Consider the following 25,983-nt stretch of genomic DNA (forward strand, 5'->3'; position numbering starts at 1 on the left):
GTTGTAGTTGTTCATGTTTTGATGTCATTTTTTGGTGTGTAGAAGGGGCGTGTCATGCGGATTTTCGCTTCTTTTTTTTGTTCATTAGGCATTTTTTTGTTCTCCCCCGGTTTCTTCCCTTTTTTGTATTGGCTACTATATGTTAATGAATAGCCTAAAGCCTAAGCCAACAAATATCACTAATAAGCAAAATAAACAAAGTGCTGAAACTTTATTTATTACACATTATAAATGTGTGCTGTTTGCCACATAGGCTCCAAAAATTAGTTTCATTTCATTTAATTTCATTTTGTTTATTCTTTTTTCGAGGTAATGCAACATAAAAGCAACAATCCAACAAACAAACAAACAAACAAACAAACAAACAAACAAACAATACATTCCATGAAAAGAAGAACAGGAGTTGGATGAAGAAAAAAATCTTATAAACTCCAACACCATTCTTGAAAAAACTTACAAACTAGATGGCCTAACCGATGTAAAAAACAACAACAAAAAACAAAAACATATACACACATATACATACACATACACATACACATTAATGAATGAATAAATACATCAATTAAATAAATAAAATAAAATAAATTAAAGCAAAATTGAAAGAAAAAGAAATGCATTCCCTGTTAGGGCGGGGCCTATTAGCTGTTGGGATAAAAAGGCAACTAAGTCCAGGCCTATTTGCTTTTACTCTTATATTCTATTGACATGGATCTGAATTCATTTTGGTTTCTCTGCTCTTCGTCCATTTGGGTTACGTTGTCCGGTCATTTGCGTATTCACCGCTAGAGGGCATACGTGACCTAACCTGCCTAAATGCACACAGATGGCTCTTGCATTGTCCTAGGTTGATTAGGGGTGTTTGAATGTGGCAATATTTATTCAGTAAAACATAGAACATGTAATTAAAATGTTTCAATATTTCACATTTTCACAGATGGGCCCCAGCTGCCATTTGTGGGTCTGTAACAGCCAACGTTTTGGTGGCCTGCTGCGACATTTTTCCATGTTGCGATCAAAGTGTGCCTTCCCTACATTAAGCCTATGTTGATAATTGGACAACTGTGCGCTGTCCCCAGAAGCCCCCGTGCAGGTCCCTCCCTCGCGCTGTTGCTGTGTGGCCTCATTGGAGTGGCTTGCCAACTCATCAGCTGATCTCTCTTGTTCGTTTCGGAGCTGTTATTGTGTCCAAGTAGCCTATTGTCTTCGGCTTCTTATCAATGGAACATATCGTCGGAAATATCTGATATTTCTAATGCGCCTGAATAATTCTACATTGGTGTTTGTTTGGTAAAGGGATTATTACGCGTGTGTTTATGGCCAAAAGTGATGCAAACCCACATGTTATTTATGTCAAATTTCCTATAGACTCGGGCATTTCACCACCGACGTGCCATCACATGTTGTCATCGTCCTGCAACACTGTCTTTACGCATAAGTAGAAGTTGAACCCGGCGCGCTAAATAGTCCTTTGTTTACATGCAGCACTGCCTTCTCTCTGCGGAAGGACGCTCTCGGTAGTGCAGTGTGACTCCTACCAGCTGTTTCCCGCCTTGAAAGCCATCCCATCAGCTGCACACACACACACACACACAGGGCGACGCAGAAGGAGAAAGCGAGGGGAGGGAGAGCGAGCGAGCGAGCGAGGTAGAGCGCCACACACAACGAGGGAACCCCATCAGCTGGAGACGAGTAACATTACAACTCTCAGCAGCCTCAAACTACTACGCTACACGGACCGATTTTTTAACATATTCACTGTGGATCTATCCGCGTTTCATCACCGCAGTTTTCTCTGCACAACGCGGTCGCTTTCATTTTAATCCAGTGCGTTTGTTTTTGTCCGTTTTTGGGAAGGGGGGGTCCAAAAGCTGTGCGAGTGGTAAGCATGGAGTATTTCATGGTACCAGCTCAGAAGGTGTCCTCTTTGCAGCATTTCAGGAAAACGGAGAAAGAAGTCATCGGAGGGCTCTGCAGGTAGGTCCACGGACACGTTTGGTGCATATGCTGTTTGTAGAAGTCATCTGTTTTACAAGGCGCTGAGGCAACATGCTTCATCAGATGTGTTATTGTGTACACGGTCCACTCACGGGAAGCCGCGGGCGTTCGTTTTTAGACCACATGTGCTATTGCATGAACATCTCCAGCGTAGTACAAGGATAAGTCTACAACCCCGTCCGGTTATTCCGCACATTTACTCTAAAATTATATATTTTTGGGCTAACAAACATAAACCACGTGGTACTGCGCACGCCACGCTGTACTCCCCAGCAGAGCGCGTCCACGGTCTATTTATCCTTTAATTATTCTCAAGTGTCATTTGTGTGCCTTGATTTGCATTAAAATGAGTTGGATTGTGCGCGGATGTCGGCGTAGTTGTAATAATGTGCTTTCAACTCTCACGCTGTGGGGTTCAGCGTTTTGCCTCAGACCGACCAGAAGTTGCTGTGGGTAGTGCGGCCATGCTTGTGGCTTGTGCTAAAGCGACCGTGGATCTGGTTTCCTGAGCGCCGGTGTTATTTTAACTCGCTTGATACGGCTTTACTGGGTTATAATAACCGTTTAGTTCGGTGTACGAGGTGTGAGTGTGCACAGTCATATATTCGCCCCTCGCATTGCGTCGTTTCGCCCCGTGCCTCTGCCATGCTGCCGCATTGTTGTAATGGCGGAGCAGAGGAAAAGTGTGCTTGAAGCACGCGTTTTTCACAAGGTTCGTGATGTTCAGGAATAGCCTTTTTTAAACAACAAATCAAAACGCTCTTCCTCATTGTGTTTGTTCGACCCACTTTCCGTGTGTGGAGTCAATGAAATTGTAAATGGAGTAACATTTATAAGGGGGTGTGTTGTCGCGAAGGCCCGCAGCTCCGACTGAAGACGGAGGCGGAGGGATCTACAGCTGCTCGGTGTTGGTGACACGGCATTCTGGGAAATGTAGTTCTTCTCGTCAAACGCGTGAATTCTTGCGTCGGACTGAAATGAACTTGTGCAGTTATACACGAGTGACAGTATAGCTGTAAGATGAACTACGTTTGACATTAAGCTTTGGAAATCACAAACAATTTATATTTTAGACATAGAATTACACTTAAAACCATGAACCAACCAATGCTGCAATGTTTCATCTCTGCTACACATTCGTACTTAGTTTTTCAGATAGTGCAGACAAGTGTCCAGCCAGATATAGTGGTTGATGATGTATTATCATATCACATCATTAATTACTAGTAAATCATTAACATAAATATGTGTACGCTCTCAGTCATACAGGAGTTGTCCATCTGCAACAAAGGTTCTTGAGTAATCTTCTGTACTCCGTAGAGTACAGAAGATGACTCACGGATATTCATTGAAGATGACCATAAATATATGTATGACATCCATTTCACTGTTTGTGTTCTAATACTTATTGAAAACTCACCATGTCTCCACCTGTTCCTCCTGCAGTTTGGCCAACATTCCTCTCACACCAGAGACAGCCCGGGACCAGGAGAGGCGGATACGCAGAGAGATTGCCAACAGCAATGAGCGTCGGCGTATGCAAAGCATTAATTCTGGTTTCCAGTCACTTAAAACTCTCATCCCACACAGTGATGGAGAAAAGCTCAGCAAGGTAGAAATCCCGGACTAATTGGTGTAATAATCCGTTGCATGTGAGGCGCCTCAGTTGCACGTTGTGAGCCTCCATATTCACAGCAATTACATTTGAGTTGATCTTGTCCTTTTCTCACCAGGCTGCTATCCTGCAACAAACAGCAGAGTACATTTTTACTTTGGAGCAGGAGAAGACACGGCTACTACAACAGAACAGTCAGCTCAAACGAATCATACAAGTAGCTATCTCTATAATTTGCCAAAACATGACTGTTTTAACTGCACATTATCTTACTATGTGCTTCTTCTATGTTCTCCAAAGGAATTAAGTGGTTCATCTCCCAAAAGAAGGCGTGCAGAGGAGAAAGATGAAGGCATTGGCTCTCCGGATATACTGGAGGAGGAGAAGACTGAAGATCTAAGACGTGAGATGATTGAGCTGAGGCAGCAGCTGGAGAAAGAGCGTTCTGTGCGGATGATCCTTGAAGAACAAGTAAATAACAGTTTCAATGAGACAGAACGGGGGCAACTGAGTGTAGTTTTTAAACATCCCTCTGTCTGCCAGATGCGTTCACTGGATGCCCAGTTATATCCGGAGAAACTGAAGGTTCTTGCCCTACAAGTGCAGGATCACCAAACACAAAGCCTTGTCCGTCTGCAGCACCAGAAGCAGCTAGAGATGGACCTTTCTCCTGTGCACAGCCCGCAGGTGAGAAAGACATACGTTACAATTTCTATGGCCAAGCAGCAAGGCCATCTTCAGTGTATTTCCCCTGGATTAGATTGATTAGAAGGAGTCGGGAATATGTCACAGAACTACTTTTGCACTGTCTTAAAGGCTTATATTAAAGTCCTGTCTTTCATGTCATCTTCAGTATTAGTAAACAACAAAGAAACCAATCACCGGTCAGACTAGCCAATCTGGTTCCTGCACTAACCTTAAAATGATACTGATACTGATATTGATTGACAAGAAACTTCATGTGAAAGATTTTGAGCCCAGAGAAAAGAAATGACTGGGGCACTTTTTGGAAATGTATTTGCCTGTTTGATTTTAAATTCTGCTTTGGCACATTTTTTTCAGGCGCTTCCCCCAGCCACCCCACCTGCCCCCACTCATCATGCTACGGTTATTGTCCCTGCACCGGCTCAACCTCCACAACCCCATCACGTCAACGTGGTAACGATGGGTCCCGCCTCCGTTATCAACACAGTGTCCACATCACGGCAGAATTTGGACACCATTGTTCAAGTGAGCAGCCATCACGACTCTGAACAGAAGTATGACCACCAGAGGGCGCCAAATTAATCTGTGTATATTTTGTTTCCAGGCAATCCAGCATATTGAAGGCACCCAGGGTAAGGCTTGTGCGGGTGAGGAGGAGACGAGGAGGGCGGTTATTGTTACCTCGGGGCGTCTTCTGTCAGAAGCAGCAGGCTCAGACACAGCTTCTAACAGCGACGGGCCAGACGACTGCTCGCTGCCCTGAGAGCTTTCGCTTTATTCTGCATGCCGTACATACACTCTTGTACAAGCTCGAGAAGCACTATGGGGAGCTTCATAGGGCTGACTGACAGACTAAAGCACTCTGCAATTTTTATTTTATTTTTGTTTTCATTATTTTTGTCAGCTCATGCGTAGACTGATTCTCAAACTGGTTTACATTGATTTTGAGCAGTCTGCATTGCATTTGTGTGTACCGCCTTCAAATTTGAATCAGTGGAAGCGGTTTTACTTTATTAAGTACACAATTTGCCGCTTTATATGGAATTCACAGAAAGTATTGATGCTACTTCTAATTTCATTTCTCAAAACAACTTTTTGGATCTTGAGATTACAAGTATGTTTATTGATCCATGATTTATCTGAAAGAGAATATTTTGTATGTTCACGGTTCTCTAAGCTAGAAATTCAAAGAGAATGTAATAGATATAGCAAAAAGCATCATGTTGACAGAAGCTGTTTTCATGACTTATCGGTGCTAACAGGAAATCAAGAATGGTTTCGGAGTGCACTTAAAGGTTCATATTATTTTTTTGCCTTCTACTTTGTTGCCATTTGACTGGGCTGGGTTCCCAGTAATCCCATTGTTGCATGTTTATTTTACTCAATGCCTGACAAATACAGTGCTTTGATATGTACACCCTCCCTTTTAAAGCACCTGGCTTTTTAATAAGCTAAACATGGGCACTTCACTGTGTGTGAGCTGTGCCCTCTCATTAGAATCATCAGGGTCTAAACTCTAACGAGGATGCCTGGACACTGGGAGCCTCCAGTGCGCCTCCTCTGCCTTGTAACCTTCTCATATATCCAGACATAACTGACATACAATCATCCTTTTGCTGAATGAAGAGCATGTTGAAAGAAGCTCTTCATTGTACTTCGGTGTCCAATGAGAAAACTATGCTCAAAATGTGAGGAAATGCTCCCTTAACTATGAATGTTGTAGAAGTAAATGGGCAGCCTATAGATGCTCTATGCATTTCTTGACATAACTATATCACTTGTCGTGTATTATGTATTTTTTTCCTGTATTTTACTTTTATGTTCCTTCGTTAGCATTTCTGTGGCAGTTATTTTGCAGCCAGATGATGGTGGGGCGTGTAGCGTTACTATGGTGCAGGGAGTTACTGTGAAGCCAGCCTTAACACAGCCCATGGGCTCTGACAGACACACAGTATAACACTTGTGCTATGACTCCCTCTGGCTTTCACCTCACGGTGCCCGTTAAAGGCTCTTAAACCCCCAGGGGTGTAGGAAATATGCCCAGATATGCAGGTTACTTGTGTGGTTTCATTTATTTCTTGTCACTGTACTTGTTGCTTATTCTAATTAGATGCAAGCACTCGATTTCCGAAACGAGTGCACAGTGTCGATCTAGGTCTAGATTTGCACTTGTTTTTGTGCACTAATGCAGTGCTTGTTAACATTCCACTGTCATATCTGCCCTGCACATAGAGAGACCAGGTGTACCATGAAAAATCCATACTTGGTTCATTTAGAGATCCGGAATGCAGCTCTTAAGTGTAAAATTGCATTTCTTCAAAGTCATTGCCCTGTACATAAATAGATGGAGCTGCTGGACAGATAATGTGTTCAGGTTAAACACATTGCATCTATTATAAAATTGCCCTTTAAATATATTGATGTCTGCTGCACTGTGGCATGTTGAACAAAACAAAAGGGGCACTTAGTCTATCAACAAAAGAGAATGTTCATCTCAAGAAATGGCATTACTCTTCGTCAGGCCCCAGTGTATCTTCAATCTTTCTTTTGGACAATGTGGAATTTTCTTTGTTTTGTTTTTTTGTTTGTTTTTGTTTTTCGAAAGCACAGACATATCAGAGAGAGATCAAAAATTGGGCAAAGATTAATAAGCACTTACTGTACTAAACAAGGAGTTTCTTTGAGTAAGACAAAGACGGCTCTTTGTACGGTTGCTACATGAGGTTAAAAACTTTGCAACTACATCTTGTTCTATCGCCCCAAAACATTTTATTTTGTCAACATTCATGCTCTCAATGCTTTTGTCTCAGTGTGAAGTTGGTCACGTTCATATCTTTTTGTTTGCTGTATCTTTATTTTTTTTCCTACCCGTCTTTGTATACAGTCATCAAGAAGCTATTTGTTTGTTTAAGAGAAACGTTTTGGGGAAAAGAGGCTTGTGCCTTTGTAAAGACAGAATAATAAAGTTTGTACCTTGTTTTTTAAATTTTGAACTCTGGAGTGTTTTTTCTTTTCTTTTTTTTCGCAGTCTATACAAACATGGTCTGTTAAATATCAAACTGTATTTTCAGTCATCCTTCATAAATTTGTAGCAAATTAGTAAGGCAAAGCAAGTTTATTTGTAGAGCACAATTCATGCACAAGGCAATTCAAAGTGCTTCACAGTTGCATAAAATTACAAGTTAAAATCAATAAAAGCATCAACATAAAATTAATCAATTACAGTAAAAGGCAAGAGTGCATATAAAATACTTTCAGTCATATGCATGGGCAAAAATAACTGTTTTCAGCCTGGACTTGAACATTGTCAGAGTTGAGGCCTGTCTCACATCCTCGTGAAGACTGCTCCAGATTGTAGCTGCATGAAACTGAAACGCAGCCTCACTGTGTTTATTATTGACTCTGGGAACCACCAGGAGGCCCCTCCCTGAAGTTCTCAGGGCCCGAGATGGTTCATACGGCTGTAACATGTCAGAGATGTACTTTGGTGCTAAACCATGAAAAGACTTGTACACAAGAAGAGCTGTTTTAAATTCTATTCTCTGAGTGACAGGAAGCCAGTGCAGAGACCGGAGCACTGGACTAATATAGTCGTATTTCCTGGTTCTTGTCAGGACTCGAGCAGCAGCGTTCTGGATGTTCTGCAGATGTCTGACAGTGAGCAGCTGTTACAGTAGTCTAACCTGCTGGAGACAAATGCATGGATAAGTCTCTCTAAGTCTGGCACTATTCCTCTGATTTTAGCAATGTTTTTCAGATAGATTATGGCAGATTATTATCTGTTGAGACTTTTGCAGAGAATACTTTGAGAAAGAGACAGTTACGGCACGGTAGCTCAGTGGTTAGCACCTCCGCTTCACAGCTAGAAGGTTTCTGTGTGCCTTTCTGTGTGGAGTTTGCATTTTCTTTTTTTCTTCCGGGTACTCCGGTTTCCCCTGCCACTAAAACATGTACAATAGGTGAATCCTCCAGCCAGATGATTCTGACCATCAGCCTGGCTCCACATCATGGAGATGGGTCCCCGGGCGCGGTACTGCCATCGACCACTGCATCGAAGGATGGGTTAAATCCGAAGGACAAATTGCCCTATGGGAGCAACAAAGTATACAAACAAACAAACACACACACACACAAACACACAAACACACAAACACACAAACACACAAACACACAAACAAACACACAAACACACACACAAACACACACACACACAAACACACAAACACACAAATACACAATCACACAAACGATACAATGCTTGTTGGGGTTTGATAGAGTAGAAATCCATTCTGCATAGCTAAGTAATATTTTAGCTGAACTGGATTTTAGGTCTTGCAAGAACAAGACATTTTTTATTTGCTTTTAAACACTCTGCAGTTCACATTTGTCCCTCTACAATAATACAGTTTGATCTTAATGCTTGTGAGCCAACACCATGCTATTATTTATCATTTACAGGCAGAGTATTTTATTTTGGTTAGGGTAGATTCAAGACATTTCAATATAACTCTGATGTCGGCTTATAGGAAATGGGCACAGCAGGGAAGTGGTAGAATTTCCATAACGGTTGCTGAGTAACCATACTGTACAAATGGGCCACGAGCAAGCCTTAGCTAAATCTTTGGATTGTGGAACTCACTTCCAGTGTTAGAGGAGACCGGGGTTGGTTGTAACACAGGGTCAGTTGTACAGCACCAGTTCAACCACTTTAGAGACTGATAAGTGTCACATGATCCTACCAGTCTGTAGCGTGAAAGTCTTTCTTCGCAGATTTTATCTGCAAAAAAACGATTTTGAGGTTAGAAATTTATTTTAACTTTTTTGCTCACACCTGATTTTGTGTTTTAGGCTTTTAAATGAACTAATGAGATCACAAGACGAACACAAAGGGCTTCTCAACGACAAAGTGTGGTGCATTTTCCCCTTTCTATTTGTTATGCTAGTATGCAAGTACAGATAATTAATCTTATTTATTTATTTATTTTAAATTCTTGTATAGTTCTTCTTCTTCTAATGATTTTTATGCCAAATGGTATCGACTTCTATCGAGCTTTTTCCCCAAAGGACTTTACATCATGGAACCACTCACCCATTCACTCTCTCGTTCATACACCAGGGTATAATCTTCAAGTTGCCCACTGAACACATCGAGACACAAAACACACACATAGACACGTAATGTTATGAAATTCTTTGTTTTTTGTTTCTTTGTTGTTTTACTTTTGCAACACAACAGCTTTGAAGACTATTCTAAAGTGTGTCTCTGTTTTTGCAAAGGCATTTTTGATTTGACTCCATCTCATGGTGTCTGTGTTAATGTTTCAGGAATAATATTTGGTTCAGTCTGTAGCCAACACATTTGGGCATTTTGAGTAAAGGTTTGAGAGGCATAGCTCAATGAGTTACATTGTTCAAGCAAAAATATAACAGCTGACGCCAGTCTCCCTAATGTTTCAGAACGTAAAACATTAGTGACATAAGAACGTTTGTTTCACGACATGGCCTCTTCACTGGTATAAACCTGTTATTCATTATATTGCCCACTAAATCAATGACAGCTAGACCTAAAACTTGTATCCTACTTTTGGAGAGTGGGCTGCCGTCCCATCAGTCTTTTTCAGACTGCTAAGACAGGTGCTTTTTCAAGATAGTCATGAACACTTAACTCATTCACTCACTCAAGCATTATGCCCTATTTACATCTATTTAAGTCTGTCAAATGATCATTGACAGAGCTGGGTTGTTTTTGCCCTTCTTGAATATCATCCATTGGGAAAGGATTATACATTTATAAGTTAATTGCTCACCACTAACAGCCTGCATTCTCGTTATAAAATTGGATAGTGTCAAAGTTTCGCTGAAAATAGAAATGTTTTCCATCATATTTTTGGTTAGGTATTTACAGAGGTAATTACAGAGATATTAACCATAAAAGGCAAATAAAAAGGCAAATCCTGCCACAGAATCTCGCAGTGAACAAGGGATAATCAGCAGATCCATTTGCTGTGTGTATTCTCTCACACTTCTCTCAGCCCCTCCAGCAGCTGCCCTCCTTAGTGCCCGCCTCTCCTCTCCGTGTGCCCTCTAACCTTCCTGCCAGCAGTATATATAGTATGTGAAACTATCAGTGTTCTCCTGGCAGCCATCATGAAGGGTACGCTCGCGATCTGCTGTCTGCTCTCCCTGCTGCTCTTGCAGGCCGCTACAGGTAAGAATAACAATATTGTGATACGTTTTTTTTAAATTTAGTCTACAGATTTAGTGTAAATTAAGTAAAGCTGGTTGAGAAATGTCCTTAATTCATTATTGTTTGATGCTAATTATTTGGTATGCTTTGCTTATACTTTTGCCTACTGTATGTCTTGTCCTTTGTGTGTGTTGTCGTATTATGCATACATGGTGAATGGACATGGTCTGAGAGTGCATGGGCACATAATGACATACTGGGTGAGGATAGACAGACATATTTAGAGCCCTCTTTTCTAAGCACCATAACTATTTAAAAACTTGCCCAACTTTATAAATACATTTGTCACCCTGTAGAATGGGACGTCTTTAACTGTGTCTGTCATCGCTGATTTCTTAAGTTCTTCAGAAAGTTGGGATGAGCCCATTGTGAGTTTTGAACAGTGAAATGGCAGCAGGTCAAATGGCTCTGGCCAATGGAAAGTCTTTTCATATTAGGCTTATGGGCTTTGCAAGTGATTTTTATATAGATTCACTTTTGACTTTTACCTCACACTATAGGTATTAGTGCTGGAGTTAAATACAGAATTTTTAGTATTGATCTTGAATTACTCACAAGGGCTGCATCACATCCGAAACATTTGAAACAACGACATAGAAGAGTCTACATTTGAATAGTGAGTTGTACAAATGTACCCAGGTAAAGGCTTGGCATTTGAGTCAACTCTTGTTCATTGTGTTCCCCTTGTCTCTCACCCTTGTCCGTCCTTGGGGTTCGGCCCTGTACCCGGCCGTAGCCTGTGTGGGCCAGACCTCAGTCATAAGTCTAAGATTGGAAGGCCTTCTGAAACCCAACACTGTCCAGTACAGCTCCACTCTCCCTCTCCCCTCACTGCCCATGCGACCCTCACTAGCCTTTTGATATGCTGCACAGCTGCTGTCACTCTGCACTGTCACAAACACAATTTATTCCCAGCAGTTTGCCTTATAGGGACATGCTTTCTCTCTATAACAGAACACAGGCCATTGTAATAGCACTCTCAATTGAACTCTCAGCTGTATACAACAAACTGAAGTTAGCAGTATCCTACCAAATAGATCAGAGCATTGTACAGGAGTGAGTACCTTGAATATATATGTGGCAACATTTACAAAGAAAAAGTGCACTACACTTTCTAAAAAAAATATTAATGCATCTCAAGGGGCTGTCATTATACTGTGTCCTACCTTGTATTAAGGCTCTTTCGAAAACCACTGTCCTCTAAGAGTCGTCTTTAACACAATTACTTCCATTAATATAACAGAGGGGCTGTGCTGTACAAATCTAATTTTGCACTCTGGACTTTAAAACACCAACATATATTTGCTATAGGTTGACTCTGCAAGTCAGTGCTGGACACCCCAAAACTGAACTTCCTCTGCAGCACTGATTTCCCATGTGATTTCTTTTGACATGTGCAGGGCGTGTGCAGGGCGTCCCTCTCTCTGAGGGGGACACCGGAACGGCTTCAACTCCTCATAAGACTTATACAAGGGCACACCATGTCCTTCACACGCTTCCGATGGGACAGAGAGATCAACGCCTCTGTGTAGAGCTTTGAGCTACAGTTTTCATTGTCTCCTTTGTCAGCTTGTTATCAGCAGCTACGCTGAGCAAAAATGGACTGTTTTACATGGTGGTCAACTTTACGAGCAATCAGAACATTTCTTTCCCATGTTCAAGGAAGAATCCTCTAGATATCCAAACGAATTAGGCTTAATGTTATAACCGGCAGCCTATCAGTCAGTTCCTTAAAATAGGCTGCAGCCGTTGTGCCTCTGGCTCTGTCGGCCGAATGGGTCGTGGTGGATATTTGTGCAGTCGGGGGCTCCACCACCTGTTGCCATCTGTGCACCACACCCAGCCTCACACCTCTATTTGTGACAGAAAACTCACATTCTCCTGCTGTCACCGTACTTGTTGAATACAAGTGTTATGCCACGTTACAAGTGTCATTAACTGTGATAGTCTGATAAATAAATCAACATCAGATGGCGTTAACAGGTGACATCAGATGATTTTTTTATGTAAAATAGCCAAAGCAAAAATGGTGTTTGAGTGTGCTCCTCTCCTCACTTAAATTGAATCACCTGCACAGTGCTGTCAGCTAAACATCTAACTCAAAGATAAAGTTTCAGTAAGTATGCTTACATATAAAATGCCACTAAAGAACACATAATAAAATGGCATCACAAATATATTGGCACAAGAGCATTAAGATGACAAGCCCTCAACAACACTGACATCCACAATTATATCAAAATAGCAAGAGAGCAGGCCGGCATGTAGTATCTTTAATGCTGTGTAATCTATCTTTGTGCAGGAGATTGTGTCAAAACAACTGATATCTCAATCCCTCTGTTTATTCATTTGTACCATAATTACATTAAAGCTAAAGCTTACCTTATGCTGCCTTGGCACTGAGGCCTGCTTGACTTAAATATCCACAATTCACTCTAGATGTAGTTTATAAGTGGAGTGTTTCTCTTAACCACCTTCGGTTGTGGGGCAACGGACTGACTGAGGACACATGTTCCAAGCCGCAGATGTCAAGAGTTCAACTCTCCTGGCGCCTGCAGGGTTAATTCTGAGTGCTGATGCAAGCCACGCCATGTGCAGGCAGCGAGCTGTGATTCCTGTGGCGCACTCTCCTGTGCATCAGAAGGTGCTAACAAGTTAACAGCACTTAGGCCCTCTCACATGGACAGTGTTAAAAGACTCAACTCCTCAATGAGAAATTTCAGAAGCTGAAGTAAGATCGGTATGACAGAGTTCAATGAAAACTTTGTCAATAAGCATCAGTTGTAGTAACCAGGCCTGGGTTAAGCTTCTGACAGTTTTCTGAATGTCTCCACTCCAGCTCCAACAGAAAAAAGTCATAGAGTCTATTGCTATGTTGTTAATTTTTATGTGGGTGTACACAGCAAGTATGTGCACAACTCGGATGAATGAGAGCTCACACAAACTAATTAGGGCACAGTTTAACACTGAGTTTTCATCATAGTGAACGTGTAGAGCTTTTTTGTAGACTGTTGTTTCTCCATAGGTAAAATTTGTCAAATGTATTTGATCTATCCTACATCACCAGTGTCTCAGGGCGACCACTGATTACTGCCTACTGTTACTGGGTTAAGCACCATGAAAGATGTCTTTGAGTGGTAAAAAGAAGGATACATAATGACTGTGAAATTTGATCAAAATAAGTAAAAACATTACCAGTTTTTACTGTTTTTTCATACTGTATCATTTTTACATATTGCTCACTTTGAACCTGAGGATAATAAACACAAAAGCACATATTGTAAATGTTTTCTACATTTACATATTTTCCCTCCTTAAGAATTGACAACTTATGCTTTAATGCAGCGCAGTACATGCATACATGTCGCACCATGCAATAACTCTGAGATAAAGGAGTAAATATAGCCGAGAAAAGACTGAGGATTGTGCAGTGCCATGTATATTAGTGCTGGGAACAATGGTCCAGCTCTAGGTCTCTACTGCACTAGAGCAGGGAAGTCCCTGCGTGGCTTTTATCTGTTATCAAAGCCATGGTGATGCTACACAAAGCTCTTTGTCTGTATATTTTTGGCCCTGTCTTTCTAAATAAAGAGCTGACAGCATTAACAGCTGTGATGAAGTAATATGATACACACACTTATAAAGAGTAATCACTGGTTTAACATTGTGCAGTGCATAGATTTAAATGCTACCAAGCAAGTGCTTGCATTCTAAGGTTAAGGTTAAGGTATACTTTTGTACTTATGCTGTACATGTTTTTTTTAAACAGTAAATAATTCTACCTTTGTTTTCAGAAGAAAAGGAGGAGGTCACCACAGAGCCTCTCAGGGACAGATCTCACATAGATGAAACACTGAGGCTTGCAACTGAGGAGAAAGCAAAAGATTATGCAGGTAGTCAAACATATGTGTTCCTATGTCTATAAACGGAATCTGTTCAGTGGCTGCTTACTAGAGGTACTAAACAATTCTCTTTTAACCATCAATCTTTGCCCTGCATTGTAATTGCAGCCGCACTGCAAACATTGAGAAAGATCTATCACACGTCCATCAAGCCAATGGAACAGGCCTACAAGTACAACGAACTGCGGCAGCACGAGATCTCAGGTACGACTGAGTTCCACTCTTCCTGTTCCTTTTTGATCTGAGTGAGGTCCTGTTTGAGATGCTTAGTGTCGTGTTGACTTGTTTGTCATGTACAAATGTGATGTGCAACCAAATTTTAAGCAAAGTTTTATTTCCCTTTATTATTTAAACATTAAGTGTCCAATGGTTGAAATACTAATCGCCAGCAATTGGATAAGCATGAAGTTCTTTGAGTTCACTAAGTAATCTGATAAATTATGATATACTACGCTGTAGTGACTAAACTAAACACAGTAGGCTAAAGTCATGAAGTAAAAATATTTCACACTGACTCTGTATCGAACAAAGAGTCTTCGCCACTATCACAACGTCTGCACCCGAACTAAGGTTCTCTCTGTTTTCTTACAGTGAGCATGCAACAAAACCTCAAACCGCACAGCTGCACAATTTTGTAAAAATGTCTAATTGCTTCTTTATCTATTTAGCAAGTATCGCAATAGATTATTTTTTACATTTTGAAAGTCCTGTTTCTTTTCTAATCTTACATTCATAAGCAGTATTTCTGTCTTCGCTCAAAATAGTAGAGAAAAGACAGAAATACTGCTTAACTAAAACAAGAATTGCATGTATTTCAAAACATGTACTGGTCCACATTACAGCTAAATTAGCAAGTTTTATACACCAGAGGCCATTTTCAATTAACAACTTGCAACAATTCGAATTGATTTATCTTGCAGCCCTAGAAGCAAGGATTTCACATTCATTTTTTCATGTTTGACAAACTGGATCAAATATGGATATCTCTCATCCACATTGTGATAGCACCCGTCATCTTGCACCCTCGCTGTGCTCTCATCCTTCTCCTTCACAAACTGTTCCCCTCATCTAACAGCCTACCCCGGACGAACCCTTGGCGACCAGGCCACAGGTGGGTGTGGGCTTACCTTTGTGCATGGCAAAGCCGGGAATGCTCCGCCTCCTCTTCCCCTCCATTTGTCTCCATACATCATCTCCCTGCAAATGCACATAGTTCTACTTATGATGAAAACAAGTCCCAATGAACAAGCGTTAAATGCACAGATTAGTATAATAAAGGGAAGAAATGTCAGCGCAAGTATTTATTGTTCAAGTGCAGAGTAAAGCATGTGCTCAAAAAACAAGCACTGCGATACAGGGTTTATTCTAAGTATTTATATCAATACAGCATTCATTGCTATGTTGAGAATCTATCTTTGCCATGTACAAAGAGCTCTAATACCAGCAGCAGCATCAACCGTCAACTGCTTGCTCTTTATGTCTGGATGCTTTCTGTGGAAATGGGATTGAGCTTTGACTAAACATGCCTGGCTGCTTCATATTTTTGCAGTTTGTTTATTACTTTATCACCCATTACCAAATTCAGTATGATTATGGTGTCATTGTGCCTGTGCAGATGGGGAGATAACCTCCAAACCAATGGTGCTGTTTCTGGGACCCTGGAGTGTAGGAAAGTCCTCAATGGTCAACTACCTTTTGGGTTTACATGAGAGCCCTTATCAGCTCTACACAGGTACAGTATGTGTCCAGATTATTTGATTGTGGAACATATAAAGGCGAGGAGACATATGTGTCAGAATTTCTAAAGTTGGTCCCTCTTTATCTTCATAGGAGCTGAGCCCACCACATCGGAGTTCACTGTAATTATGCACGGAGAGAAGATCAGATCAGTTGAGGGCATTGTGATGGCTGCAGACAGCTCTCGCTCCTTTTCCCCACTTGAGAAGTTTGGACAGAATTTTCTGGAGAAGCTCATTGGTATTGAAATGCCCCACAAAATGCTTGAACGTGTAACTTTTGTGGACACACCTGGAATCATTGAGAACCGCAAACAGCAGGAGCGAGGTGAGACAGTCGGCACTGGCTTTACCGCCTTCAAACATCTAAATATGTATTGTGTTCTTCCATCCAGGCTACCCTTTTAATGATGTCTGCCAGTGGTTCATCGACCGTGCTGACCTGATTTTTGTGGTGTTTGACCCCACAAAGCTGGACGTGGGGCTGGAGCTGGAGATGCTCTTCAGGCAGCTGAAGGGTCGTGAGTCTCAGATTCGAATCATCTTGAACAAGGCAGACAACCTGGCCACCCAGGACCTCATGAGGGTCTATGGTGCGCTCTTTTGGAGCCTGGCACCTCTCATCAATGTGACCGAGCCTCCACGCGTCTACGTCAGCTCCTTCTGGCCTTACGAATATGCTCCAGACACCAGCAAAGAGCTCTTTAAGAAGGAGGAAATCTCCCTCCTTGAGGACCTCAACCAGGTCATTGAGAATCGTTTGGAAAACAAAATTGCCTTTATTCGGCAGCATGCCATCCGAGTGCGCATCCACAGCCTGCTGGTCGACCGATATGTTCAGACCTTCAAAGACAAGATGAGCTTCTTCAGTGACCCCGATTTAGTCTTCAAGGAGATTGTGGATGACCCAGACAAATTCTTCATTTTCAAATCCATATTAGCCAAGACCAATGTCAGCAAGTTTGACCTGCCCAACCGCGATGCGTACCGTGACTTCTTTGGCATCAACCCCATCGCAGGCTTTAAGCCTTTGTCCACCCAGTGCTCCTACATTGGGGGCTGTTTGTTGGACAAAATTGAGAAGGCCATCACAAATGAGCTACCTGCTCTTCTGAGCAGCATTAACTCTGGCAAGCAGCCTGGTCTGTCCTCTTGTGAAGCTACTGGCTGTGGGGAAAAGCCAAAGAACCGCTACCGGAAAAACTGAGGAAACACTGAGTGTGAGTGAGTGATGCTGAAGAAAGGGGCACTAATAGAAGCCTTGTCTTTTTAGGATGTCTGTGGTGTTAAAATGACAAAGAGTGGGTTTGTATTTTCCCTAGAGAGAAATACCGTACATAGAAAAGGAACGTCTTTAGACAGATGGAGAAGTGAAAAGGCAGCTTAAAGACTCAAGTGCTGACACTATAACAAAACCAATGGTTTTTAAATACATGCTTACCTTTCTGCCACTTAACACTGCACTGGACTTGGTAAAAGTGTAAAGAAAAAAAATAATTAACAAATAAGTAATTGAGTGTGGATGATAAAATCTAAACCCAGTAAGAAACCAGTCCCCTTATTTAAATAGAAATGTAATTGCTGAAATAAGACAACAGCACCTGTTTGGTAGAACTAGCACTGTAATTAGTAATATGTTATTTTGAGTCCTCAAAACACCCTAAACTTTGTTGTTTGATATAGAGCATGTGCAATGTTTCAGTAATTCATGAACATTGGTACATTTATTTTAATTTTCTGAAGCTTATGGATTGTTGACAATCTTCACATTGATGTTTGACAGAACCAGAGGTCAGGGGCCAAGGCTATAGCTCTGGATGGAATTTGTTTATTCTGCTTCATCTGTTGTTGCTATTGTTTTGTTAAGTCTACTGCTCCCATCCAGCACTGTGTTATTTTTCATTGCCTTAAGCTTTTTAAAGCTGAATGACCACATAAATAACATGGAAGGATGTGTCTCTGTTTATTTATTACATTGTACAGTACATGTAAAGCTTACTTTTATACTTTTGTTTCCAAAAAAGCATTGAGCAAACTGTGTGTAAAAGAGTATTCCAAACGTTTTTCTTTTTTCTTTAGTTAAAAATTGTTATGATCCCATTTGAGGACTTGACCCCTGACCTTTGTGGAGGGAGGACAAAAGCTGACCTCACTCCCATCAAATGAAGATGCATTTTTATGTGGACCTACCTCAACATTTTATGAGAAACCTGACATGGCACGTAGACCTTCTAAACACAGAACTTGTGGGTAGAATTGACCTTAACCATCCTCCTGGTGAGAGTCCCCTTTCCAATAAAAAACTAGTCATTACTTCACTATCCTTACCGCTTGTTTGAATGCGGGTGCGCCACGTGTTGCTTCTAGATGATCCTCAAGTTGACCACAAGAGAGTGCTGTGTGAAACTGCAAAAAAGATCAAATTAAAAACTAACACTGTCTATTTAATGTAGTGGCCCAGGCGGAGTGTTCAAGGATGAGTGCCATGTTTCCTGGTAGGCTATGCCAAAGAGTATTTGAGTTTTTCATTTTATGTGAATTGGTTGTAGAATGTGAAGCTTGAAAAAGATTTCCAAATAAAGACTTCTGATTGACTCAAGATTAACTCATGTCATGTTGTCTGTTGTTCAGATCAGTATCCTAACACACAATGTCTGCCTAACAGACACAAATCACTGTTCATCAGAAGAAAGAATAACCTCTAAGTCATGTGTCATTCCTGTTTTGTAGAACTATAGCAATAGTATAGTGTCTATTGTTAATAATCTATTGAGCTAGACACTTCAACCCTGTGTGATGGTTATGGTTTGCAGACGCCATTTGGGCCAAAGGCAAAGAATGGCTGCCACGCATTCATTTCTTTGCCCCAGTGCGTTTTGTATTGTATCTCTAGCTGTATATAAATGACTGAGGACAAACTTCAAAAATGATTATGAGTGTCCAGTGAAGTGCTGTCACCAACACAGAAGGCTCTGAGGTAAGAAGAAGCCTCTGAGGTTTAGAATCAATAATTTGTCATAACAATCTGTTTATTTTTTCCCTCAGTTAAAGATGTGCACTAACCGACATTAAATTAAATACTATTACTTTTCTCAGTGAAATTAAGCAGGACAAGTTCTCCACAATGGTCAAAATGCATCGTGTTCTTGTGACGGCAGGGTATACACATTATCATGTTCGTCGGTACATGTTTCTTTCCCGGGTTTTATTTTGGCACATCCAGGAAGCGCTCCGGCACCACGTCGCTTTGTCTTGACATAAATCATTCCCACCACCACACAGCTCCTGAGGCACACGCTCATTTCACGCGGCTGGGCGCCTATCTGAAAACACAGAAGATGGTGGCAGCCTCGGACACTGCGATCCTCACCGCGCCCGGATAGAAACGGCATCCTCCTCCCTCAAGAAAGAAGCGCAATCTGCTGCAACACCCGAATATTGTCCCGATTAGAGACACAGTCTCCTCTCAGTGTGGACTGCGGACGAAAGGAAACAAGTAGGGACTCAGATGCAGTCTTTTTAAGTTGGTTCATTAATATTATTTATTATTTAATTATTTAATGCGAACATTTGTTTTGTAAATTGAAGTTGAACAGCGATCTTGACTGAAGTAGCACCGTTTTGACCCGTGTCGAGGAGGCGCGCAGCGGTGAGACCTTTTAATTAGCCCTTCTCTCTACGGGCTTTTCGACGTCTGACATTTCCAGAGGGACCAAGCTGCTGTGGGGAAACTTTGTTTCCATAAGAAAACACAGGCTGGACCCTTTTTCATGCACACCGGACAATTCTTGCAGCCAGGAGCTGTTATGGTCTGGATAACTGGATTTAAGGGCTATTAAATTGCTCTATTATACCAAAGCATTGAGAATGGTGAACGTATTATCATAGATGATGATGCTTGTGGCTCATCGGTCACGATTTGTGCTTTGATTTCACACCTACAGAGCCCCAACTTGCTCTTCAGGGCACGCGGACATCTAGAGAAGTGAAATATAGAGAAAATGCCCAGTCATAGGATCTGCATCGACCCCTAATGACTCAAGCTGGTGAAGTTGTAACAGACTTTATTGACCCAACTAAAAGTGCTTTTTCCCCCTCACATACATATTGGATGGGATGTTTTGAACGTTTTTTTTTTTTTTTATCGTTCTTCAATGAGTGGACCCATTTGCTGGCACCTGAGTGGATTTGAACATAAGAGGCAGTGCAGGCAGAGTGTGAACCCTGCCATCTCAAGTGCGGCAAAACACACAAGGACCTAGAGGAATGCAGGGTTGACGTCAGTGGAGTCAGTAATGCACAACTCATTTTTTGGAAACAGTATTGCATTACCTCAGCCAGTCTACAGATAACTCAAGTTAAAGTCTCAATCTTATGTTTTTGTTTCACTACTTTTAAACTTGGTGTACACTGAGTATTTCCATAATCGGCCTTTTGAGGAGAAAAAAAACAAACTCAATTTCCATCAAGTCATGGCTTCCCCCCAACATCAGCAGCTGCTGCCTCACAACACAGAAGTGAGCTGTGACTCAAGTGGAGATGGAGGAGTGTCAGTACGAATTGGCAGCAGCATCAGACACAAGCACGGAGGCGGGCCGCTGGGTTCGTTTGCGGGAGGTTTCATGGGGGGGTCCAAACACTGTAAATACAGCATCTCGTCCAGCTGCAGTTCGGGGGAGTCTGGAGCACGGAGGCCTGTAGTAAAGAGCTTTCGTGTGCAGAAGAAAATGCCTCAGCTTTTTGAGCGATCAGCGGGACAATTCTGGGATCCCAAATTTGACTCCTCTATTCTGGAGGAGGCCTGTCGAGAGAGGTGTTTCCCTCAGACCAGGAGACGGTTTCGCTATGTGCTTTTTTACCTAGTGTCTGCCAGTTTCCTCTGGGGACTTTACTTTGCTGTTCAGCCTTCTCGCTGTAACAGGGCAGCCTTTCTCATTCCGACTGCATCATTCCTCTGTTTCTGCCTGCTCCTTTTCCTCCTAACTTTCACTAAGCTCTATAGCCGCTGCTACAATCAGGCCTCTCTTCTGCTCATTTTTGTCACGTTCATCCTCACCTTGGTGCCGCAGATTCAGACAGCAGGTTTCCGGGACCCAGAAATTCCCTCTGCTCCATTTGAACAGGACGAGCAGAGTGGCATGGGGCCTGTGTACAATGTGTCGTATGAAAAGCAATTTGGAGAGGATATGGGGTCACCTTGTCTCTCTTCTGTTGGGACATTTTCACTGTGCATTGAAGTTCTCCTTCTGCTCTACAGCGTTCTTCATATCCGCCTTTATGCATCTCTAATGCTGGGCTTAGTCTACTCTGTGTTGTTTGAGTGTATGGGCTGGTTGCACGTCACCCAAACGGGGGAATCCTGGAGCCTATCCTCTCTATCAGACTGGGAGACGCTAAAATGGCTCGGGCCTGCCAAAGCCCTGCTACACATTTGTGCTCATGCAATTGGCATACATCTGTTCATCATGTCTGAGGTGCGATCACGCAGCACCTTCCTGAAGGTGGGACAGGCTATCATGCATGGAAAAGATCTGGAGGTGGAGAAAGCTTTAAAGGAGAGAATGATCCACTCTGTTATGCCCAGGCTTGTGGCTGACGAACTAATGAAACAAGGAGATGAAGAAATTGGTGACCATTCAGCAAAACGCTACTCAACCGGAGGGGCAGCTGCAGCTCTATCCAGCCCTAAGAACTACAAACATAAAAAGACCTCTATCCCCCGTGGTCAAATCATATTCAGGCCTTTTAACATGAAACGAATGGAGCCTGTCAGTATTCTCTTTGCAGATATTGTCGGCTTTACCAAAATGTCCGCCAATAAATCTGCACACGCCTTGGTGGGGCTTTTAAACGACTTATTTGGACGTTTTGATCGGCTCTGTGAAATAACCGGCTGTGAGAAGATAAGCACTCTGGGGGACTGTTACTACTGTGTGGCTGGGTGCCCGGAACCCAGGCCAGATCATGCCTACTGTTGTGTTGAAATGGGGCTTGGCATGATCCTGGCCATTGAGCAGTTTTGTCAAGAGAAGAAGGAGATGGTGAATATGAGGGTTGGTGTCCACACAGGAACCGTTTTGTGTGGAATTCTGGGAATGAAACGCTTCAAGTTTGATGTTTGGTCCAACGACGTCAATTTGGCCAATCTGATGGAGCAGCTTGGCGTGGCAGGGAAAGTTCATCTATCTCAAGCAGCAGCAAACTTCCTGGATGACCGCTATCATTGTGAAGATGGGCATGTGATCGAGAGGCTGGGGCATAGCGTTGTGGCAGATCAGCTTAAAGGTAGGCCTCCTATACAATCTATTATAGATTTTGCTGCAAAATGTGTTGTAATTGCTTGGAATGTTGGAAGTAGAATCTAAATTTTATCAGTGGCTACGTGACCATTCAAACTATTTTGGCAGTTTTCAGTAAACATTTAATTGAACAATCATTACAAACTGTCTTTGAAGGGAAAAAAATGCAATAATAAGCAGAGTAAATGCAGCTGATCAATTGCTTGTGGTAAATCCTAGTCTCAATCCATCCATATAAATCTAGTATGGCAATAAGCAACAAACTGCCATCACTATCAAGAATCATTAAAGTGCATGGTACAGTTAGCAAATGTAGATATTAGTGCCAGACATAACCTTCCACTAGTGCATCCCAAACAATTCAGCTGGATTACTGTGATTTTGTGAGCTTGCGATAATCCATCTTGCTGTTAAAACAAAGCAGAAACAAAATCAGTGAAATACTGTGTTGTTAATAAGTTAACAGACGTTTGTGATTAAGGATGTAAATCCTCTGTTTCCTGTGACTCAGAGTTCGTTGTTCGGCGATATTAGGAAATATCCTGCGTCACGATTGCAATACTGCACAATACAGATGTCTACAATCAACATTAAACAATGTTCCAATTTAAAAACTTAAACATTATGAATGTTAAAAACACAAGCTTCTAAGTTAACTTCTTATGTCTAACTACGTTTACAAACCACTATGTTAAACATTACAAGAAGACCTCACAGAAAGTTAAGTGCATGGTTTATAAGTATGACATAAATCCTTATATGGCATAAATCACAGTTGCTTATACTGAGGTATCAATATTGATGTATTGTTATGCCCCTATTTGTGCGCAGAGCCACGCCTTACCCACGTATCCATTACAATTCCTCACCACTCCTCAATCACACCTCCCATTTTCCCCATAGCTGATTAAGCTCCACAAGTTCATTCTGCGCTGCAGGTCACGTTTCTCTCGATTTACTTTCTTGTGATACAGATATTGCATTTGCTGATAACAATCAGTTTGAGATATTGTTCAGCCCAAGTGTGTAATCATGTATTGCCACGGTTGGAAAGCACAGTGCATTGCTACCATGGCCCTGGATGAATTACTCTCAACATACAGCATTTTCATGGACCACAGAATGCTTTGTATACAATACACCAGAGCCTTATTGTCCCCAATGTGTCTAAAAGAGGTGGACATATTCTTTGGTCAATATCAACACAGGGATGAAAAGTGTTACTTTATGACCGACCTAGAATGTTAAATGTTTATATGAATTAAACAATGCCCTCTTTAGCAGCTGTATTATGTGACACCGCATCTCTGTTTCCTCTTTGTTCTTTCGTTCAGTCACTGAGACTCTCAGACGTCCTTAGTGTGTCCTCTTCTGTTAACCTTGCACTGAACCTGAGACAATTGCCTTTTAACTTAATATAAATGGCCGCTTCTAATATCCATTTGCCTGCACTCTCTCTCTTCCTTCTTGCTCTAGAAAGAACTTTCTAACTGTGCCAACAACAGTTAGTCCTTGTTTAGACCTGGTTTAGTCTTTGATTAGTTTGAAATGGATTCATACCTGGTCTAGTTCTTAAATAGTCTTTGGATTGTCCTTGTTTGGGACAGAAAAAGGTCTGAGCCATATAACAAAACATCCAAAAAATTCAACACATTATTTTCCCCTTATTGATCAATCAAAATTTTTATTTCATTATTTTTATTACATTATTTTAAAACAAATACATATTGCTTTTATGTTTCAAGCAATAGATGTTTCAAGATAAACCCCTGCTTCAACAGCAAGCACTAAACAATGACCTGTTTCTGCCCCAGGACTGGATATTACTGTGCCGATGATTAAGATATTCCTCAGATTTATTCATAAAAACTTGATCCATCAGTCAACTGCATAGCCGAAGAATTCCCCTTTAAGACTTCATCAATTTTTAAGTTATTGATTTTAGTCTTGGCAAGTTACCGTACTATAAAAGAAGAGTATCCAGTACATTACACAGAATTCACTTCCGAAATCCTCTAAAACCTTTGGGAGTCGCTAAATGTCTGCTCTAGTTAACAAGATTGTGTCCTTAAAAACACTAGGAGGTCCAAGTGCATTTTGTTTACATGCCAAGTAATGATTTATGGGCTGGTGCCTCACGTCTCATCTCTTTGGATTAATGAGCAACTCTTACACAAGCACTTTTTGAGTTTTGGAGGGGACAAATGTGTCTAAGAGTCTAGAGATTCTCAACCTTTTTTCTTTCCACACTGTAATGCATTTACCTCCTGAAACTTATCCCGTCCCGGTGGATTTGGCATTGGCTAAGAGAGCTGGCTGTCAGGGGAGTTGTTCTCTAGTGCTGTGAAATTCTCTCTGTCTCAGCTCCTACTGTGTAAATCACTTGGGTAGCATTTGCAGTCATCAATGGATTTGGCTCGGCCTGATTCCAGTACAGCGTTGGGTCCTCGGATCCTGACGCTGTTCAAGTGGCATCATGGTCATTTGTATTGGTCTACACTATTCTACAAAAAAAAATATATACTAATGGGGCACTGTTGTTCCTATTCCTTAAAAAATATCAGAAATTTTCTATTAGGCTGTAAATCTGTAACAACATCAACATTTGTGGATGTATTTCTTAAGACATTTTGTGAAGTTTAAGCAATACTAAGTAACTTCTTTATCTCAATAAATCATTTTCGTAGTCCCTCTGGGGGTAATACAAGTGTTAATGGGATGATTGGGGGTCTTTCATCCCCCCCTGGTGTCTGGCCAGAAAACCACACTTACAACTTTCCCTGCTCTGACCCGCAGACGCAATACACACTAATGGAATCATGAAGAAGAAGCTAACAGGCTAACGGGCAAAGCTAACTGAGGGCTAGCGCCACTTAAACAGTATTTACAGCCAAGTTTGAGTAACAAAATGATCTCCATTGTGTAATTGGATGTACAGTATTCCTCTCTCTTTATCTTTTTTGTCAACGTAGTATTTACTGTCACGGAGTAAGTAAAAAAAAAAAACGCAACACGCCACGACACCTGCAGTGGCGCTTATGGCCTCTAGGGGTATGAGTTTCTTAGTTCTGCTTTAATACAAAAACCTTTTAAAAGTATGACATCTCATCATCGCCTAAGATCTGAAAGCCACAATGACTGGGTTTTACACTGGATCCTCATCGTGTTGGGACGAGCGTTCCATTTTTGCTCTTGAAACCGTCTGTTGGTATTTGTATAGTGTGCTTCATATAGTGCGGTTCAGCGATGTCAGTTTGCATTTGTATCCCACTCAGAACTGCCCAAATCCTACTGCATTTGCACACATTGATTTTACTGGAGAGAATAATTTGCCCCGTGGTCGCCCCTGCTCACGTGTTTAGTTCTTTTAGCAGCTCATGTAAGGTCAAATACCTGTGTATTTGTGGGCTTTTTCCACACAAATAGCTTCTATTTTTGGCTCAGTTTTCAGGGTAAGGTAAATCTTTCTTTTGTGTCTTGT

General features: G+C 41.6%; 3 protein-coding genes across 4 annotated transcripts in view; all 3 read left to right on the forward strand.

The window, feature by feature from the left end:
- Positions 1-1,607: 1,607 nt before the first annotated feature.
- tfap4 (transcription factor AP-4 (activating enhancer binding protein 4)) lies at positions 1,608-7,267 on the forward strand. Of its 2 annotated transcripts, XM_079564202.1 has the most exons (7): positions 1,613-1,977; positions 3,445-3,610; positions 3,732-3,830; positions 3,914-4,084; positions 4,157-4,300; positions 4,676-4,843; positions 4,923-7,267. In XM_079564202.1, exons 1-7 carry the CDS (start codon positions 1,889-1,891, stop codon positions 5,079-5,081), a joined length of 996 nt encoding a protein of 331 aa, XP_079420328.1. In that variant the 5' UTR covers positions 1,613-1,888; the 3' UTR covers positions 5,082-7,267. The 2 variants fall into 2 exon arrangements, with proteins under 2 accessions (XP_079420327.1, XP_079420328.1); XM_079564201.1 differs by having other exon boundaries at positions 1,608-1,977; positions 3,914-4,300.
- A 3,198-nt stretch (positions 7,268-10,465) lies between these two features.
- On the forward strand, positions 10,466-17,525 carry srl (sarcalumenin; the record flags this gene model as incomplete). Its single annotated transcript, XM_079564827.1, has 7 exons — positions 10,466-10,526; positions 14,360-14,458; positions 14,576-14,671; positions 15,543-15,578; positions 16,083-16,199; positions 16,298-16,531; positions 16,599-17,525. The coding sequence occupies 7 exons, from the start codon at positions 10,466-10,468 to the stop codon at positions 17,408-17,410; spliced, it is 1,455 nt and encodes a 484-aa protein (XP_079420953.1). The 3' UTR covers positions 17,411-17,525.
- Positions 17,526-19,465: 1,940 nt separating this feature from the next.
- Positions 19,466-25,983, forward strand: part of LOC306968651 (adenylate cyclase 9) — a 31,577-nt gene continuing 25,059 nt past the window's right edge. Inside the window, exon 1 of the mRNA XM_079564095.1 lies at positions 19,466-22,488. Within this exon, the coding sequence (XP_079420221.1) occupies positions 20,676-22,488 (1,813 nt within the window). The 5' untranslated portion in view covers positions 19,466-20,675. The remainder of the gene's footprint in view (positions 22,489-25,983) is intronic.

This window comes from Gobius niger (genome assembly GCF_951799975.1).
Source record: "Gobius niger genome assembly, chromosome: 10".
In the NCBI taxonomy this organism is placed as follows: Eukaryota; Metazoa; Chordata; class Actinopteri; order Gobiiformes; family Gobiidae; genus Gobius; species Gobius niger.